This window comes from Rattus rattus, chromosome 14, assembly GCF_011064425.1.
Source record: "Rattus rattus isolate New Zealand chromosome 14, Rrattus_CSIRO_v1, whole genome shotgun sequence".
Taxonomy (NCBI): domain Eukaryota; kingdom Metazoa; phylum Chordata; class Mammalia; order Rodentia; family Muridae; genus Rattus; species Rattus rattus.
Window position 1 is genome coordinate 73,020,415 of NC_046167.1, and position 18,695 is coordinate 73,039,109.

At 53.4% G+C, this 18,695-nt stretch overlaps 1 protein-coding gene across 11 annotated transcripts; it reads right to left on the reverse strand.

Annotated features, from left to right (window-relative positions):
- Positions 1-912: 912 nt before the first annotated feature.
- On the reverse strand, positions 913-15,201 carry Rnf44 (ring finger protein 44). Of its 11 annotated transcripts, none has more exons than XM_032884445.1 (11): positions 15,067-15,201; positions 5,928-6,078; positions 5,551-5,743; positions 5,179-5,346; positions 4,609-4,782; positions 4,362-4,523; positions 4,155-4,276; positions 3,846-3,933; positions 3,646-3,767; positions 3,474-3,573; positions 913-3,349 (listed from the first exon to the last, which is right to left on the reverse strand). In XM_032884445.1, exons 2-11 carry the CDS (start codon positions 6,032-6,034, stop codon positions 3,287-3,289), a joined length of 1,299 nt encoding a protein of 432 aa, XP_032740336.1. In that variant the 5' UTR covers positions 6,035-6,078; positions 15,067-15,201; the 3' UTR covers positions 913-3,286. The 11 variants fall into 11 exon arrangements, with proteins under 11 accessions (XP_032740336.1, XP_032740330.1, XP_032740338.1 ...); XM_032884439.1 differs by having other exon boundaries at positions 4,609-4,785; XM_032884447.1 differs by having other exon boundaries at positions 4,609-4,785; positions 5,551-5,682; positions 15,067-15,199.
- Between the last annotated feature and the right edge of the window lie 3,494 nt (positions 15,202-18,695).

An 18,695-nucleotide genomic window follows, 5' to 3' on the forward strand; every position in this document is an offset into this window, starting at 1 on the left:
ATAGATGAAGCCCCTCTGGAGCAGGGGCCAGAGACAAGAAGTGCACAGGTCTTTCTCAGGTTGTGGCCTGGCCAACCATGTTGAACTGAGAGACTAGATTAACTGAGGTTCAGTCTGCAGCCAGAGTTGTCCAATGTCTAACTAAGGTAAACTGAGGTTTTCCCTTTTGGAGAAATGCAGAATCGGACTATACCCTGATCCAGTCTGAACTCTACCTCAGGGTTTTGTTTTCCATCATGTTGGGGATGAGGTCCAGGGCTTGGCACATGCTAGGCGGCACACGGTACCGCCCCGCTGCATGCAGTCCACTCCCTCAGAACTTCAATGTCAGGGCCTGTGTGAGGGGACATTGCCTTTAATTCCAGGGCTTGGGAGATAGAAGCCTAAGGTTCAGGAGATTCCAGTTCATCCTCAACTACAGACTTGAACCTGAGGCCAGCCCGGGCTACGTGAGATGTATGCCAAGAATTTAGAAGTCAGGACTAGTAAAAGATGCCCCTTCCCAAACTTGTTAGATGGAAACTTAAAAAAAAAAAAAAAAAAGTGTAGCCCAGGCTGGCCCCAAACTTGTGATCCTTTTTTTTTTCCCCCCTTTTCTTTTTTTCGGAGCTGGGGACCGAACCCAGGGCCTTGCGGTTGCTAGGCAAGCGCTCTACCACTGAGCCAAATCCCCAACCCCACTTGTGATCCTTTTGCCTCTGCCTCCTATAGCGAATCCTACGGGTGTACGTGCACCACCACAACGGGTGTCAGACGCAATCTTGTAACTTGCCCATAGAATCCAATTTCATGTGAGGCCGCTGTGTCCGGTCAGTGCTGCTGGGTTCCTGGGTCCACTGCCCCACTGAGCACCACCCCAGCCCCCAGGTCCTCCCCACTTCTCTTACAGAAAGGACGCAGGGGCTAGAGGCAGCTTGGGCAGCACTTGTATTCATCATACATTTATTAGTGAATATCCCTCTGAAATCAGCAACAATATTAAAAAAAATAATGATTGCACTACTTGGTCAAGCAGAACTAGCAACTTTCATTTTAAAAAAAGTACAAATCTGTTAAAAATTTCAATCAGTATACACATATATAGTACAACATACTAGTTATGTTAAATGTATACACATATATAATACAACATACTAGTTATATTAAATGCTACAAACCAATGTGAGTCCAATGGGATGGAAAAACCACACATTTAAGCTTTAAGAACCATTTGTCTCTATATATTAGCATTTTCTCAAATACATACATGGGAAAAATGAGGTAACTGTAAGATGTGCAAGGAACAGGGCCCCCAAATCACATGTGTTTATATATATATATGTGTGTGTGTATGTGTGTTTAGTTATATATATATAAAACCTTTCTAACACAGAACACAGGCGCTGGGCCCAGCAGTGCTGGGGGAAGGTGCCCACTGTCATGCCTAGGCCAGAAGTTGGTAAATAAAGAGTAAACAATGCCAGCCCCCACCACAGGAGATCATTGGTAACATGGCATCTACAGCAAGGTCGGCAAATCACAAACATCCTAAGTAATTGCTTCATAAATCTTCTTAAATGATTAAAAAGAAAAGGTGTATTCCCCCCTAGTAGCTGCTTGTTGGAATCCTCACCGCAGCCGACACAATCCATGAGCCGATTCCGCTGCCCCAGGAACCACAAGGGTTTGAAAACCTTTTTTGGGGTGAGGAAGGGATGGGGGTTGGAGAAGGTGGTTCTCTGTGTAAAACACGTGGATTTTCAACACTGCTATAAATATAGAAACATCACCTGGAGTTATATACAGTAAGACTTTGGGTTCTTGTGGGGTGGGAGCAGGCCAATGGGGCCCTGGCAGCGCTGGGGCGGGAGGCAGGGAGCCAGGGCTGCTGTGAGAAGGAGGGTGGTTGGAGCATCCCTGAGGCAGCAGGCGCCAATGGCTGCCTGCTAGGATGTGCCGGCCCCACACGCGGTTCCTTCACTCCGGGCAGCAACCCCAGTTGGTTGGCGGTAGGAAGGGAAAAGGAAGGGCCCTGGAGGGAGGGTAAGGAACACAGCCTCCTCCAGACCTCGGAGGGCAGGAATCAGGCTGGGAGGGGCCCCGAGGTGGAGGTCCACACCCTCCCTGATCCCTGTCCTCACCGGATTGCTAGGAGACTCACCCAGGCAGGTGGGACACAGGCCCTGGCTGGAGAGGAGATGCCCTGAAAAGCAGCCGGTCCCGGGAGGCTCTAGGGACATGTGCAGTACAGTGCATGGCAGTTATCAGCTGAGCACAGACCCCCCAACTCTGCCCTGTGACTTCCAGCCACCCAGCGCAGTCCCAGCCGCACTCATGAGGACGACTGGTGTGGCACAACCTGACCCTACCCTGCCCCATGGGCATTTGGTCCTGGTCGGTCCCTATGCCCCCACTCCTATTACACCAAAGGGAAAACAAGATAATAAAAACCAAACACCTCTTAAATATCCACACCCTACACGCAATTTTGGGCCAAATGAATAAACAAAAACTGCTGTTCCTCACATTCATGCAAAACGACAGAGGGGAAGATCGAGCATGGGTCTGACATTGTCACTGGTGAAGGGGTAGCCACCAGGAACACAAGGACATGCCCAGATCGTGGCTCGGCTACTGCAGAACACAACGTATCCATTGGAGCCCCTTCCCACTTGCTCATGGAGCCTGGCTGGGACACTCTCCAGCCTGGAGGGTGGGCTGGAGTGCTGTGCCTGGGGTAAGGAAGGGTCCTGGGGGTCAGACCCACCCCGCACAGCGGCAGAGCTGACTGCCTAAGTCTGTCTGGAGTTAAACAGGAGAACTGAGGAAATGTCTCTGGCTACTCTGCCCACACACCTGGCAGGACACTAGGGCAGGGAAGGACACTTCACTTCAGTACAAGAGACCAGTTGACCCAGGGTGGCCATTCCTTTGCCCCGTTTTGGGGCCTGAGGAATCACACCAGCCACCACACTTGGGCAATGGACTCCTGCCTCCCAGAGCCAGCAGGAAGAAGGACCCAGGGGTAACTAAGAGGCAGACTGAGTTGGGGACACTCAGACAGCTCCATGGCGGGCAGGCAGGCAGGCAGGCAGGCAGACGGGGGAAGGAGTCTTTGGAGCTTGGCAAACGCAGGGGCTTATTGCAGGGGCTTCTCCAGGGCTGACCCTGGCACCAGCTCTGGAGTAGCAGGTGGGAACGCTGACAGGCCTGGCCCCTCCCTTACAGTTCTCCCTGGGCCACTCCCTGCTTCCCCCCACCCATCTCCGGAGCTTTGGGCAGGGCTCTTGTGGGTGGCTGTGGAGCCTCACTCGGCCTCCCTGGGCACCTCGGAGGCATCCGCCCGGCAAATGGGACAGGTCCGGTTGGCCTGGGAGGAACACCCACACGTCAGACCCCACTCTTGTGTGACCTCCCCACCCCCACCTATTCGACCTGGACACTCTCCTCCACACCTGGCCACGGGGGGACACCCAGGAGCCAGGCCACCTTACCTTCAACCACTTGTCAACACACTTGGCATGGAACTCGTGGTTGCAGGGGAGAACTCGGAGCAGCTGCCGCACCTCGAAGTCACTGAAGCAGACCACACACCTGAAGAGGAGCTTAGTGTCACCCCACACTGACAGCTGAGTGCCCTCCCAAGGGTCTCAGTGCGACACTCACAGCGTCTGCTCAGACTGGTGACTGTCAGGGTTAAAGCGGTATGACGGCAGCTGCTCTATGTCTGCTTTGGTGAGGCCTCGGGGCTTGGCATCTCCCAGCCTCTCAGCCAGGTTCAGGAGAGCCTAGAGCCAGGCAAGGGAGGGTCAGCAGCACCTGAGGCTCGTCTCCCCAACCCTACCCCTGGCACAGGCTCTACAGACCTCATAGTTCTCCATTTCCACATCATCCACATCCAGATCCAGGCTGATGGTAGGGCCCACGGTGGTTGGTGACATTGGCAGCATTGAACTAGACAGGGAGGGAGTCCCAGAGTGCAGGTCAGCAGAGGCAGTCCAAAGGGACCCTCACTCCGCCCTGTGCACAGTGCAGAGTCTGCACAGTGCAAGCTCAGGATCCTGGATTTGTTCCAGGCACCGGCAGAGGGGCAAGGATGACCGCTGTGTGTACTATGGAGGAGGCCCCTAAAAGACAAGGCCCAATGGCTCTAGGGCAGTTATGCTGGCACTTACAGGAAGTAGGGGAGGAAGCTTGGGTAATACGATGGCGGAGGCGGCGGTGGGGGTGGTGGCAGCGGCTGTTGCAGGCGGTATCTTTGTGTGCTCAGTCTTCGTGGCATCATGTGGGAATATGGCTGCAAATAGGGGACCCAAGTGCAGGTCAACTGCAGGCCTGTCTGCTCCCCGCAGCCCGGCCTGGGGGACAGGGTGGCCACTTACAACACCAAAGGACAGCTCCTGGTGCAGTGGATCATGGGGTAGGTAGTGAAGGGGCACTGAAGGCGACAAGGCGGGGCCAGTGGCAGAGGTGGAGTAAGTGAAGCTACCCAAGGGGTGCTGGTCTCCTCGAAGGTCCATCTCATTGTCCAGCCGCTGCAGGGGCTGGGCACGGAAGGGCTGGTCAGCCAGCTGGCCATAACCAGTCCTAGTCTTCCCACCCTGCACCCTCTCCGGCCCCCAGACTTACCATACGTGGGTGCTGGGTCTGCAGGGATACAAACTGCCCAAGCGGGGCCATGTGGGTAGGTTGGGGCGGCGGGGCCGGTGGTGGGGGGTGAAGGATGTAGTGGTCACTGGAGATGAGGTGGGGGTAGGTGTGGTAGGGCACGGGGAGCTGCTGCATGGTGCACGCCTGGATCAGCTGCTGAGAGAGGCAGAGAAGCTGGGCCCATGCTTGCCACAAAGGCCAGGGAACACCATCCAGCTAAAGGTTCTCACGTGTGCCCAAACGAGAGGCTCTAGCACCTCTCAACCCCAGCCTTGCTCTAGAGCACACAGGCAGGTTGTATGTCACAGCACAGCCACCACCACCGCACCTCTGCCACTGTGGGCAGCAACAGTCCCTCAACCCACACTGCCTTAACCCCCCACCCCCAACACACACACACACAGCTCTGGAAAGGGCCAGGGCCACAAGGCCAAGCTAATGTACTGCATAGGCACCTAGGTCAGTTCCTAAGGGTGCTTGTGACCACATCTGCTGGAAGGGACAGTGTGAGTGTGGCATGTACCTGGGCAGAAGAAAGCATTCACTCACCGGAGGCGGGAGGCAGCAGAGGGGGTAGTGCTGCCCACTGAACATCACGGAGCATGCTGGGAGCTGCTGGGTACTGCAGCCAGGGATATGTTGGCTTGCAGGCAAAGGGAAGCCTTGGGTTGTCACTGTGGTGACTGTGTAGGACAGAGGGACAGGTCCCTGGTGCACCTGTGGAGAGAGCACCAGAAAACAGGAGGGAGAAAACCTGGGGAAGAAGACCCTCCCCTTTCTGGAACCTAGTTTCTCCATCCACACCATAGGATAGCATGCCAAGCACGGTGAGATGGAGTCATCCTCGCTACCTCTACTCCTTAGACCAGCCTCGTAGAGATAAGTGGGGGTAACGGGTGAGGTACGAGCTGTCCTACTTACCTGGTCGTGGAGATCAACCATGAACGGGCTCTGCTGGGTGGCTGGGTGCAGCATTCGGGGGCTCCTGCCGGCAGGAGCTTCTGAAGCTCGGTGCTCCTCTACAGAGAGGTGTGGCGGTCGGGGCAGCAGCTGCTGGGAGGGTAAGCGCTCATCCTGGGCAGGTGGGCTGGCCAGGGGCCCCTCGTGGCCAAGGCTGTACCACACAGAGGAGCCCCAATAGGATAGAGGGGCACCACTCATTTATAATTCACGGAGGGATGCCAGGGTCATAACCCACACTAGGAAGCCAAGTAGCTCAGGGCCTTGACCCACCCCTCTGCCCTTGAACCCAAGCCAAACTTGCTGCCCTTGAACTAGAGATGGAGACGACTTCTTACCTTCCCCAGAGCTGGCCTGGGCTGCTGCTAGGTCTCGTAGAGACTCGACAGTGACCCACGGGGGCAGAGGGCGGCCACTTAGTCACTGCCAGAGCCCATGGCCTCATCAGGAGGGCAGGGAGATGGAGGGGCTGGACCGGGGCTCACAACCCTAGGAGGCAATTAGAGAAAGATGTGGAGGGATAGAAAAATCCAGTTGCTTGTATAATTAAGAACTGGGAAATGGATAAAACCCAGACAGGACAGGTCCATCCCTCTCTGAAGCCTGGGATCTAACGCTAACATGCTAGTCTTGGTTTCCTGTTCTGGGAAATGGGATCAAATCTCCTTAGACTATGGTAAATTCAGAGACCAGACTAGTGTGCTTCAGGGCCGGCTGGCTCGAGTGAGGGGCAGGCTAGAGAAGCTCCTTCGCTGCTGCATGACAGGGGCTGACTAGGCAGCTGCAGCTTTTGGGGTTGGGGGAGCTTCAGGTTCCCCTTTCATGTGGCTGGCTGAAGAGGAACTCCAAAGTGACCCGGGACCCGACTTCCCTCTAACAGGCTATATAAGACGGTCTGACCTGCTTCCCACTCTCGGGACTTGGCTAAGGCCAGACGTGGTTCTCTTTCTCTAATGTACACTCGGTGTGACTCCACTAATTAAGGAAAGCTTTTAGCAGGCTTGGCAGGAGAGACTCCCTGTCCTATGTTCCACATGGCAAAGCTAGGAATTGGGCGACTTTAAGCCTGTCTCTACAGCCTGCTGCTCATGGGGAAGGCCACCTCAAGGCTTCACAGGGACTGGGAAAGGAGTTTTCGGCTGGCAGCATGCCAGGCCTGGTATATGTCCATGTCCTGTAACCCCAGGCAGACCCAAGGGTGGGTCAGGGCAGGGTCTCCAATCTCACTTAGGCTTCTGCAACTAACTCAGAGTCAGGATGAAGCCTTGGCAAGGAACATGCTGAAACCCACTGGGCCCTGGGACACTGAAGAGCATCACATTGGACCAGCCAGCCGTCTGCCATCACTGCCACAAGGTGGTCTTTCCACTCTTTCTCAGCCAACAAACCTACGGCCATCTGATGTCCAAATGCTGCCACCTGCTGACACAGCAAGGGAGCGTTGTGTCAGTTAAGCACCTCAGTCATCCCTGCAAACATCACAAGAACCCTTGCCTCTACCCAAGTTTGGGCCCCAACTCTTCAATCTGCACAGGAGAGTGCTTTCTCCACATTACCCAACAGTGCCTGGCCAAGGCCACAGGCCTGGGGTACACCACCTGGATTCATTTCTGTCACTGACCTGTTCAGGTTCAGGCACTCAGCAGGGGTGGGATTCACTGAAGAAAGCCTTTACTGTATGTATGTAAAAGCACACAGTCTGGCATCAATGACCGGGTGTTGTCAGAGTAAACACTGGGAGATTACAAATCCTAGTCTCTGAAATGAGACTAAAGCATACAGCCCCCACCCCCACCTCCCACACACACACACACACACACACACACACACACAGAGTCAGAAAATGGGCTTTCTCTCTGAGATACCTGTACACATAGGTCCTCACTTTTGGGATTCCAGGTCAGGTACAAATAAGGGTGACGAAGACCAGAATACCTGAGACAAGATGCCTGGCCTACCCCAAACTAGCAGCTAGCAGGGCATCTAGTGGGAGCAATGGGGCCAACGGTAACAGCATCCCCCAACAAACATCTCCAACTGTGCCAGGGTCTTCTGCCCACTGCTTCCACCCCCTGAACCTCAGAGTCCTCCTTTGTAAAAATGGGAACAACCTCTTAGGTTCGTCTTAGGGAACCATCAAAGCCCGCTCCAAAGGTAAGGGAAAAGGCAACCTCAAGGGAATGCCAGCTATAGTGTGTGAATTGTCACCACTAGAAAGTAAGACAGATTTTCCTGTCCTGCACCCCAACCCTATGCAGACATAAGCTCCTAAGTATCGAAAGAGGCAGATGCATGCTGCCCTAGCTGTGCACCCCAGGAAGGAAAGGTGGTTCTCTAACTCCTGCCAGAAACTAAAGGGGTAAAGAGGCGACACACCCATTTCAGTTACTGAAACCTCACGGGGAACACAACTGATTCTTTGGCTGGTTCCCTGGTGCAGACTTCGTAAAGCCCCAGTCCTCTCAATGACAGTGGTCGGAGGAAAAACCACAGAACACCTCAAGACCACGTGGGAGATGGAGTGTGAGTAGCCGTCCTGGAGAGGCAAGAGTAACTGAGCTAGACCAATCAACACTCAAGGTCAACCAGCAACATTGCTTTTCCTCACCTCTCTTTCACTGTATTCTCAATGAAGTTTGTGTAAACTCCTTAAGTCTGATCTTGCCCTCATGGGTCCACACCCCTGCTGGTCAAGTACAGTGTTCCCAGCACGTATTCTGACTCCCGAGTAAGGTCTGCTTGCAGAAAGATATGCTCCCTCGGTCAGTAAAATCAGGCTATGGTGGGAATCAAGCTCCCCTTCCCTACTTGCTTGCTTTGCTGTACCTCCCATTAAGCAGTAGCTTCCTAACTCCTACAAAGGCCGCGGAGGCCGATTTAGGGTGGAACCACCACACCTTGGCCAGTTTAAACTCCCTGGGTGACCTTGGTTAAAGAACTCCTTTAGTTTCTGCTAAGCCTTATTTACAATAAGTTTAAGCAAGGACTGAGATCTCCCCAGGGCGCCCCTAAAAAGGCAGAGACAAGAAACCAGGTGTTCACATTATAGGGGAAGAAAACAAAGTCCTAGAGGATAAGGCGCCTCCCAAAAGCAGGCCAGACACAGGCAGTGGGGCTCCAGCAGTCTTTCAAAGCTACCCCCTCCCTGAGGATGGGACCGAAGCTCGCACACGTCCCAGGAGGGGCCTCCGTTGTTCTCCTCTTACTCCGTAATGCCGCACTCGGAGGAACACTGAGGGAAGAGGCCAGGCAGCAGCGCTGGGGCTAGAGCGCTGTGACTTTAAGAGCCGCGGATCCCGGACCATGTGCTCGGCGTGAGACAAAAGCAACAACAAAGGAAGTGGCGGCTGCAGGGGGAGGGGGTAGCTCCTTCCCCTCCACCGCAGCGCTCCGCAAGGCAGAGAAGCGGCCCGGCCCGGACTAGGTAGCCGCAGGCAGCACCTGCCCCAGGGGCCCGGCCACTGTGCCCCACCACTCCCGCAGCTCAGAATCGACGCCTACGAGGCCGGCAAACAACAACGCGTCCCCGAGGGAGCCGTAGTTCCGGGGTGCGGGACAGAAGTTAGAGGCCTGGCCCGACTCACCGGCAGCCGTCCGACCACACGCGGGCTCCTTTGTTCGCGATGCGGGGTGCGGACGGTGAAGCGCCCGCTCCTTCGCGAGCCTGCTCTGTCTTCCGCCTCCCCAGCCCGGGCCCGAGAGAAGGGCGGCGCAGGACGCAGCTGTGCTCTCCGGAGGGCTGGCCCTTTAAGAACTGTCCGCGGCGGCCGGATGGAACCAGCCCCACGTTTTGATTCACAACATTCGGAGCGGCGGAGGCGCGCAGCGCGGGAGGCGGCTCGCGGGGGCGCGCCAGGACGCTCAAGCAAACAGTAGCGGCTGGAGCCGGCACCCGCCCCGCCCCGCAGGCCCCGCCCCGCAGGCCCCGCCCCACCCCGCGCGTCGGCCAATCGGGTCCTGCGGACGGCACGTGACTAGCAGGTCGCCATCTTGAAAGGCTGGCTAAAAAAGCCTCTTCGCCCCCACCTCATACTTCAAAACCCCCAAGGCCAGGTCGCAGGTGAAAAGGGGCACGACCTCAGGTGCCCGGGCGGCGGCGCGCACTAACATGTCATGGTTACCTTATTAGGGCCGCGGCCTTTGTGGGGCACGCAGCCTCTCAGGCAGCCGAGGTGAGAAGACCGCTCTCAGCCCAGCAAGCACACTTCCCGGAGATGACGTCACTCCCGAGCCCTGCAGGCCTGCGATGACCTCATAGCTCACCTCGCCTCTCGACTCTCGTTTTCTGTTCCGTTTCGCGGCGCCTTTAAAAAGCTGGGACAACCCAGATAGCTGAAGAGACCAATGGCTGAGGACCCATGCAAATGATTTAACGTCTCCCGGGCAGGGGGATTGGTCCTGCGTATGATGACGTCACAGAAACATTTCGCCACCCCGCCTCCAGCGCGGCCCGGGAAAAGGGGTGGAGAGACTCTAGTTCAGCAGTAGTAGGAAGAGCTGGAATCCCTTGTACCAAACCTAGGGAAGTTTCTGCACTTTAGTTCTCTATGCCTCCCAACACGTGTGAGCCTAGGGATTATGACAAGGAGTCCACTGTACCCTAGAGGAGAGTCACTCCACCAGGACCGGTGGATCAATGTGAGTTCGAGAACAGACTGGTCTACATAGCTACAGAGACCTTGTCTTCAAAAGACAAACAACAAAGTATCACACACCCAGGAAACACAGCTGAGAGAAGAGATGGAGCAGACATCGGTCTCCCCTTAGACTGTCCTCCAGGCAAACGTACAAAGTGGGGTATGGTGTCTGCACCGATTATATAAGCTGCTGCATCCGCATTACCTAAAGCACTAATGTCTACTACGATGGTCTGTAGTAACTGGATTCTTCCAGCGCCCACCAACCCAGAACAAGGTGTCAGTAGAAAACGGCAACATTTGTTAAACCTCTGTGGCTACAGACTGGTGACACTCTGTATTTTGTAGATGTATCCCATAATCTCAAATACTAAAAAAAATCAAACTAATTTGCTAATAGGATGTAACAGTATTATTAATTTCAACTGGATATTGTATCTACATACAGTATCCTGAAATGATACAGGAATTGTCATTAGGGTGCACCTGTTCGGGAGGGCATTTTCTATTTTCTTTGTTTACTGTTGTTTTTGTTTGTTTATAAACATAGTCTCCTGTATCTCAGGCAGCCTCAAACTCTTGATCTTCCCCAAGAGCTGAAATTACAGGCATATACCAGCACTCCTGGTTTAGATTTTTAAATTTGGTAACTCTGCATTTGCTTTTAAAAATTCTAGACAGAGGGCTGGAGAGATGGTTCAGTAATTAAGAGCACTAGTTACTCTCCAGAGGGCCAGGGTTCAGTTCCCAGCACCCACATGGCAGTTCACAACTGTCTGTAAATCCAGGGGATCTGACACCCTCACACAGACATACACGCAGGCAAAACACCAGTGCATCTAAAAATGAATTCTATAAAAACAATTCTAGACAGAGCTGGGTGTAATGGCCCGAGCCTTCATTCCCAGAAACTGAGAGTCGGAGGCAGATAGCTGCCGTCCTGACCTACACACTGGGTTCCAGGACAGCTAGAGCTACACAGCAATCTTGTCTCAAACACACACAAACTTCAGACAGTACAACCCACTGAAAAAACTGCCAAAAACTATAAAACAATTTATCTTAGGCCTATTTTTAAAGGATTTTATCATTTTGTGTATATGTATGAATGTATATCTGACTGTATGTTTTTACAACATGTATGCAGTGCCTGTAAGGGCCAGATGGTTCTCATTGGACCTCTGAGAACTGGAGTTAAAGATAGTTTGAGTCAATTGATATAAATGCTGGGAATTGAACCCTGGTCCTCTGGAAGAGCACCAAGTGCTCTTAACTGCTGAAATACCTCTCCAGTCCTTTAAGCCCAATTTTAAGGCATTAAAAACTTTCTCTTACAATGTAAATCTCTCCTCAGGAAAAGTAACCAATGGAAAGAACCTGGAAGAAAACTGGGGGTCTGGCCTATAGCTCAGAACGCCCTTTAGCCAACTAATTGCACTATGGATGTGTAGCCAGCAGCATGATGGCAAGGTACCTGGGGACAATTGTAGATCTCTGAGCAACGGGACTTCACGGAAATGACGCAATGGCACAGACAATACTCAGAATGGCACTCTATTTCCCACAAACGTGTATGAACTGACACGGACACGCACAATGATATTCTTTGTTGGCTCCTCAATTCTCCCGTCTCCTTCAACCTCATCTCCACCAATTACAAGCACCTAGAAATCCTGCCCACATTCAAAGACACCTAGATCTACTTGCCTGCTGCTCCTACCTGGAGGTGCCTTTAATATGGTCATCATCCTGCCCATCTTCTGGGCTCACCTCTTCTAAGTGCTTCTTGCACCATAATGGTGCTCCTTCTGTCAGCTGAGCCTGGCCCCTTCTGTTGGAGGAGCCTTTCCTAGTCTACAAATCAATTCCTCCTTCCTTCAAAGTTCCATTCCCACCTCCTCTTTTACAAGGGCTGATGGGACCCTGACCTTCACTTTGTGTGAACAAATCACACAAAACCCTTGCAGTCACTGTCTCACTCAGTAATCTCCTGGATGAAGGGGTTCGCCTTCTAAGTGCACTGAAATCAGCCTTCACTAGAAGCATGGCATCAGCACTAGCCCAGTGTATGGGTAAGGCTGAGGACTGCATAAGGGAAGGGACCTGCACAAGCACAGATTACTAATTTCTTTTCCTGGAAAGCCACCCTCTGGACAATTAGGGAGATAGTACTTGCCAAGCAAGCTTGAGGGTCTGAGTTCAATCCCTGCCACACATGAAAATAAACATGGATTCCTGTGGCCTGCTGCCTACCCAGCCAGCCTACACTAATTGGTTAGTTCCACAGCTATCTTTAAAAAGGATGGACACTGCCTAAGGAATGACATGACATCCAGGGTTGACCTCCACATATCAGCCCACATGTGTACCCATAAAACACACAAACTCACCCTCCATCCACAGTCCAGTTATGGGCTTTTGAACCCACGCTTGGCCTGGGTATAATTTTTTCTGTCTAATATGTCTTCACATGCCGACATCTGGCAGATTCTTGGTCAAGCTCTACACAAAGCTAGACAACTCCTTGTACCTTTCCTGACCTGATAGGTTTGCTTTGGCTTCCCAGACCCAAAGAGCCCTGATCAGGCTGCATCTCAACAGGTGCTATCTCCATGTGGTCATCCTGCAAGTCCTAGCAGGGTCCAGACTCACCTGGGACCTGGCTCCCACTGGGCCACAAATACTCAAAGAAGCTCTAGGTTGTCCATAGCTGGCTAGGCAGTCCCTTCACCTTTTCCCATGCGGGGCCCTCTTGTTGATCTCTCTGGGCCCGGCCTTGGAAGCCCTCAGTCAATCTCTCCCTGGGAACAGACGCCAAAACCACCCCCTCCAAATCTGAAGATCCTTCCTGGCCACATGCAAAAATTTATGGGCAGAAGGGAGGAGACTTTTACCAAGTTTTCTGAATTTCCAACAGAAGCCAGAAATCTAGACTTTTCTTTAAAGTCCTATGCTTTGGAACCCCAGTGTGGCCCTCTTCAGTGTGTGCTTCTTCCTCATCGCTGCCCATTCCCTGTGAGGTGTGGCCCTTACACCTACTGTGTGTAATAGCCCATCCCCCAGTTGGCAGGTACTGTTTACTCTCAGAGAGGAAGTAACTGCCCTCACCACAGAACCCAGAAGGGTAGCCCAGTGAATTGCAGAAAGCACAGATGGGGTTTGCTGCCTCTGTTCCGGCAAGTGCTGAGGGGTTTTGTAGAACTTCCTCAGGTCTCACACCCTGATCTTCTCCCAGTGAGCTAGGAGCTAGATGCTAGTATTTGCCCCACTTCACAGAAGAGACCACTGAGGTGACAGATGACCCATACACATTTCTGAGACTGCAAAGACATCAGGTAAAAGGAGACCACAGAGAGGCGTAGGATCTAGCAAGTGGCTTGAGAGCACACAGATGGGAGCTGGAGGGCTCAGCTGGATCCCAGTGCTAAGCACTAGCTGCGGCATTCCAGCCTCCTCCTCCAGGCCTCATCTGCCCATGAGCAGGACTCTGGCAAGCTGAGGCAGGAAGAAGGTGCCAGCACTGTTTTCCTAGTGGGGCCCTGCCCAGCCAGGGTTCCCATCTACCATCAGAGCCTGAAAACTGGCTGCCTCCCCCTCTCTGAGTGAGGAAGTATTTGGTTCCTTCTTCCTTGGCCCCTCAAATCTTCCTCCGTAGAGGTGGGACACAGTACCCTCCCCAAACTAAGAAAACATGCAACTGGAACATTGGGACACAACACAGACCTCGGGACTCAGGTCTCTCAAAATACTACCAAGCATCAGACTGGAGCCCGGAGCCTCAGACACCAGGGAGAGCGTTAACAGGTCCTGTTCTACATCCTCTCTGCTTTGGGCAAGGATGAACCCCAAGCGTTGCCTCTCCAAATACTGGACCATTTGTGCAGATGGGCAAGGAGCACACAGTGGGGGTACGTGCAGCTAGATATGTTCTGGGTCTTGTGCTCACGAGAGCACCAATCAGCTTCGACACTGGGTAGGTTATCTTCTCTTTACCTCAGTTCTCATCTGTAAAATGGGGTCAATGACAACACTAATAACTGAGGTACCATTCACCCGCTGAACGTTACTACACTAAAGGTTACATGTAGACTGCTTAGACTCTCGGGGGCTGTGACCTTGAAGTCTTCCCTAAGCTCCCTGAGGCTGTTTGTCCAGGGGGTGAGAGTACCTGTACCTACCTCCTCAGATCGCGGTGTACTGGTGCGATTCCCTGGCTCTATCTGCAGTGGGATGTGTGAACCTTGTGTGTATGGTAGGGGTGGGGGCGGGGGGCTTTTTTCTCATTCACCCGGACACTGCATGCACCTCACCACTGGGATCGCTCAGTCTGCAGTCGGGTAGGAGAGCACTATTCCACTGAGAAGAAAACTGGGGCTAGAGGAGTGCAGTGTCGGTAAGGCCCAATACCCCACTTCCTTGAATTTTACGTATCACCCCTCGATTCTTTCCTTCCCTGGTCCCCAGCACCGGCTCCACTCAAGCTGGGGCTCAGACGGCAAAAGCTTTGCGACTGGGCAAGATGCAAACCTACCCGACCCCCCCGGGGTTATACATCGCGAATGCAGTGATGGCCCTGTGTCAGTGTTGTTCTGTTCCCTGGACCTCCAGTCACTCTGGCTGCCAAAGGGTAAAATGTTAGGGACCCTCACGGGGCCACAGGGCACAGGATCCTCGCTGGAGTCCCACCATCCGAGCGCAGAGCGCGCAGGAACTCGTCCAGCTCGGCGCCCTAGCACTTGGACCAAGCGGACCGGCCGAAGCGACGACTAGGGCCGGCAAGGCCTCACCGAAGCTCCCGCACCTCCCGCCGCGTCTACAGCGGCCCGCGCCCGGGCGTTACCTGGGGCCACGGCTGGGCTCCACCCGGAATAGGCAGCGGCGCGTTGCTCCCGGGGCAGCCCGGTCCGGCTCCGGCTGCGGCTCGCAAGCCGCCGGCCGCGGCCCTCCCCCTGCGCCCGCAGTGGAACCTCCCAGTGGCGACGACCCTGCTCGTCGCCTCCCCCACCCCCAATGCGCGCGATGGGCTTGTCGGGCCACACCATCGTGGAGGGGGGTTAGAGGGCGGAGCGTCTGGGCACACTACCTTTCCCGGGACCGCGGGGACGACGCGCCAGAGCTGAATGTTTTACCCCGCCTCACTGAGAGCAATGGGCCGGTCGGGCCGTACCATCGCAGTGATGGGGAGGACTTGGGCGGGGCGTCCGGACACGCCCCCTCACTGAACTCCCCGCTTGGTGTGCACAATGGGCGGGTCGGGCCTCACCAACGCCGAGCGGGGAAAGCCGGGAACGGGGAATCTGGACACGCCCCCTCGTCGCTGGCGAAACCCAGGAGCTGAACGTCGTCTCTCCCCGGGGCGCACAATGGACCTATCGGGCCGCACCATCGCAGGCTGGGGGAGGGTGGGGCGGGGCGTCCGGACACTTCCCCTTGGCGCGACCCGCGAGGCGCGGGCGATGCGCGTAGAACCGTCGCGCTATCAGTGCCTCGGTGACCCGGCATGAGTGCGGGCTGTATTTCTTCTGATAAATAAGTTAAATACGGCTCTGTGGCCTTTCAAGGACACTTCAGAGGACATAGACCCCAGAGACGAGAGGAGGGGATAGATCCTGCCTGGGCCGTCCCTTAACCGCGCGGGAAGCGGGCGGGTGAGGACTACAACTCCCAGCGGACCGTGCAGCCGAGCACGCCGGAAGTTGTAGTTCCTGCAGACCAAGCCCTGGGGGTTTCCCCCAAGGGCTCCAGGAACTCAGCTGAAGATTTGGTTGGCTGCTCTGTGGTTTGTTGTCCTCAGCGTTAACTGGGCCTTTAAAGCCTCCCTTTGTTGGCTTCCTCCTAACAAGAGCGCTTTAAAGGGGATGTGTCCCTGGAAGGGGGTCTAGGGTGTGAAGCCAGATGTGGGCTGGAAACTTGTTTCTAAGGGTTGCTACCCTCACTGTACAGGCACGGAAAAGATTTTGTACCTGCCAACTGCAAGATCTTGGAGCTTGGAGAATGAAGGCATAAACGCATTACACTCCACCAAGGAACCTCCTTCAGCCTAGGCTCTACGGGTCACCCCTAAGGCAGTGTCAGAGACACACAACCACTAGATTTCACCTTGACCAGTTTCTGGGCACAGAGGGTGTACAGAACACTCAAGAACAGGAAGCTTCTCTGGTTTTGTTTTGTTTGTTTTAAGACAGGGTCTCCAGCCGTTAAGAGCACTGACTGCTCTTCCAGAGGTCCCGAGTTCAATTCCCAGCAACCACATGGTGGCTCACAACCATCCGTAATGGGATTTGATGCCCTCTCCTGGTGTGTCTGAAAATAGCTACAGTGTACTCAAATATATAAAGGAAATAAATAAATCTGTTTTAAAAAAAAAAGGACAGGGCCTTTCTTTATAGCCTTGTCTGTCCTGGACTCACCATGTAGACCAGGTTGGCCAAGAACTCAAAGATATCCATCTGTCTCTGCCTTCCTAGTGCCAGGATTAAAGGTGTGCACCATTAAAGGCTTGCCCCATGATGCTCAAAGACTTTTTTTTTTTTCGGAGCTGGGGACCGAACCCAGGGCCTTGCGCTTGCTAGGCAAGCGCTCTACCTCTGAGCTACATCCCCAACCCCTAAGACTTTCTTTTGTGAAAGCACACACTAACACGAGGACTACAAAGGACTTTGGTGTATACTGGTTGTTACTCATTCGAACTTTGCTCTGTGGCTTGCCATGCTTGGTGCTCTCAGACATTACAAGACTACAACATTTCTATGAATTGGAACCTGTCCTCATGTGCAGATTCCAGGCCAGGAGGGCTTGAGGTGACCTGAGAACCTAAGGCGGTAGGTTGTGGGCCAGCCTTAGGACCCTGGTCATCTTTGGCTCTTCACCCCAGTTTCTACTTCCCATCTCCTGAAACTGACATTGGACATGAGTCTCCTTTTTTTTTTTTTTTTTTTCGGAGCTGGGGACCCAACAGGGCCTTGCTTGCTGGCAAGCGCTCTACCACTGAGCTAAATCCCCAACCCCTTGAACATGAGTCTCATCCAGACCTGGACCGTCACAGCCCAGAGCCTAATGGAATTCCCAGGCTGTCTTGGTAGCAGATTGGCAGGAGGCTATGGGCAGATATTCCAGCTTTATCAGGTTTATGCAGATGGGTAATGGTCTAGCCTTTGTCCACTTTTCTGGCAGCCAGAGTAATGACTCAGAGCTGCTGACCATGCCATAGAGCAGGGAAGAAGTCCTGGGTTCACCTGCTTTGCTGGGTTGGGCACAGAGAGCAGCCTGGTGTACTTGGACCCAAGGTCTAAGGCACAGCTGAAGCCTCTAATGAGGTCACCTGCCTCTCCTCCCACCACCCAAGCCACAGCCCATGATTAGTCTCTCGTTCCCAGAGCAGAATCACAGCGGTGGCCAGAGAATCGGGCAACAATAGTTGCCTAGATAGTGTTACCGTACATGGGTGACCTTCAGCTGATAACCTGGCCTTGGGTCTCAGTTTTTTCATCTGTAATAAAGGGCTATTCTAGAGTTGTGGGGAAGAAATCATATTTGCAACAGTATCGCAACAATCAGCTGTACGCCACAACAAAAGCCAGTGTTCACTGAGACCTTGACCCTGATACACTATTGCCGCCTGCCTAGGCAGGTGTCATACATTACTACAGTTCAAGTTATCTAGCTTCCCCCACCCAAACGGACCCCTACAGCCTGGTGCCTGAGCCGGATACATGGAACACTCCTGTCAGTACTGAAGACGCAGCAGCCCTGCACAGTGTCTTCAGGAACACCTCCGAGAGAAAACTCCTGGGTACTGAACCTTAGAGTCACAGTGTAGCCAGAGCTCATCTGTAAGTCCTCACTGGTTAGACCAGACTGTATGCAGTTAAGGATAACCTTGAACTCCCGGTCTTCCTGTCTCTGTCTCCTGAGTCCTACTGCACCACTGCTGTTTATGAGATGGTCTCACAGTGTAATCTTGGCTGGCTTGGAATTCCTTGTGTAGACCAGGCTGACCTGGAACTCATAGAGATCCACCTGCCTCTGCTTCCCTCCCTTAATGCTGGGATTAAAGGCATATGCCACCATGCTGGGCCTTAGGTGTGTGTTTGGATAGATGGATCCTGTTTCTCTTTGTGTCTTGGCTACCAGGACTCTTAGAGACATATTTTTCATGGACTGCTCCCTTCACTCAAAACACCAGGATATATTCTGTGGACACAATTCAATTATAGATTCCCCTTCCCTCATTTGTTTGTCTATCTACCTACCTATCTACAATCTATCTATCTATCTATCTACCTATCTATCTATCTATCTATCTCTTTTCCTTTGTTTTTCAATAATGGGTTTGTGTTAACATGGCTATCCTGGAACTCATTATGTAGACCATGCTGGCCTTGAACTCAGAGATCCACCTGTCTCTTCCAAAGTCTGGCATTAAAGGTTGTGTGCCAGCATAACCAGCTACCTATATCTTAATCAAAT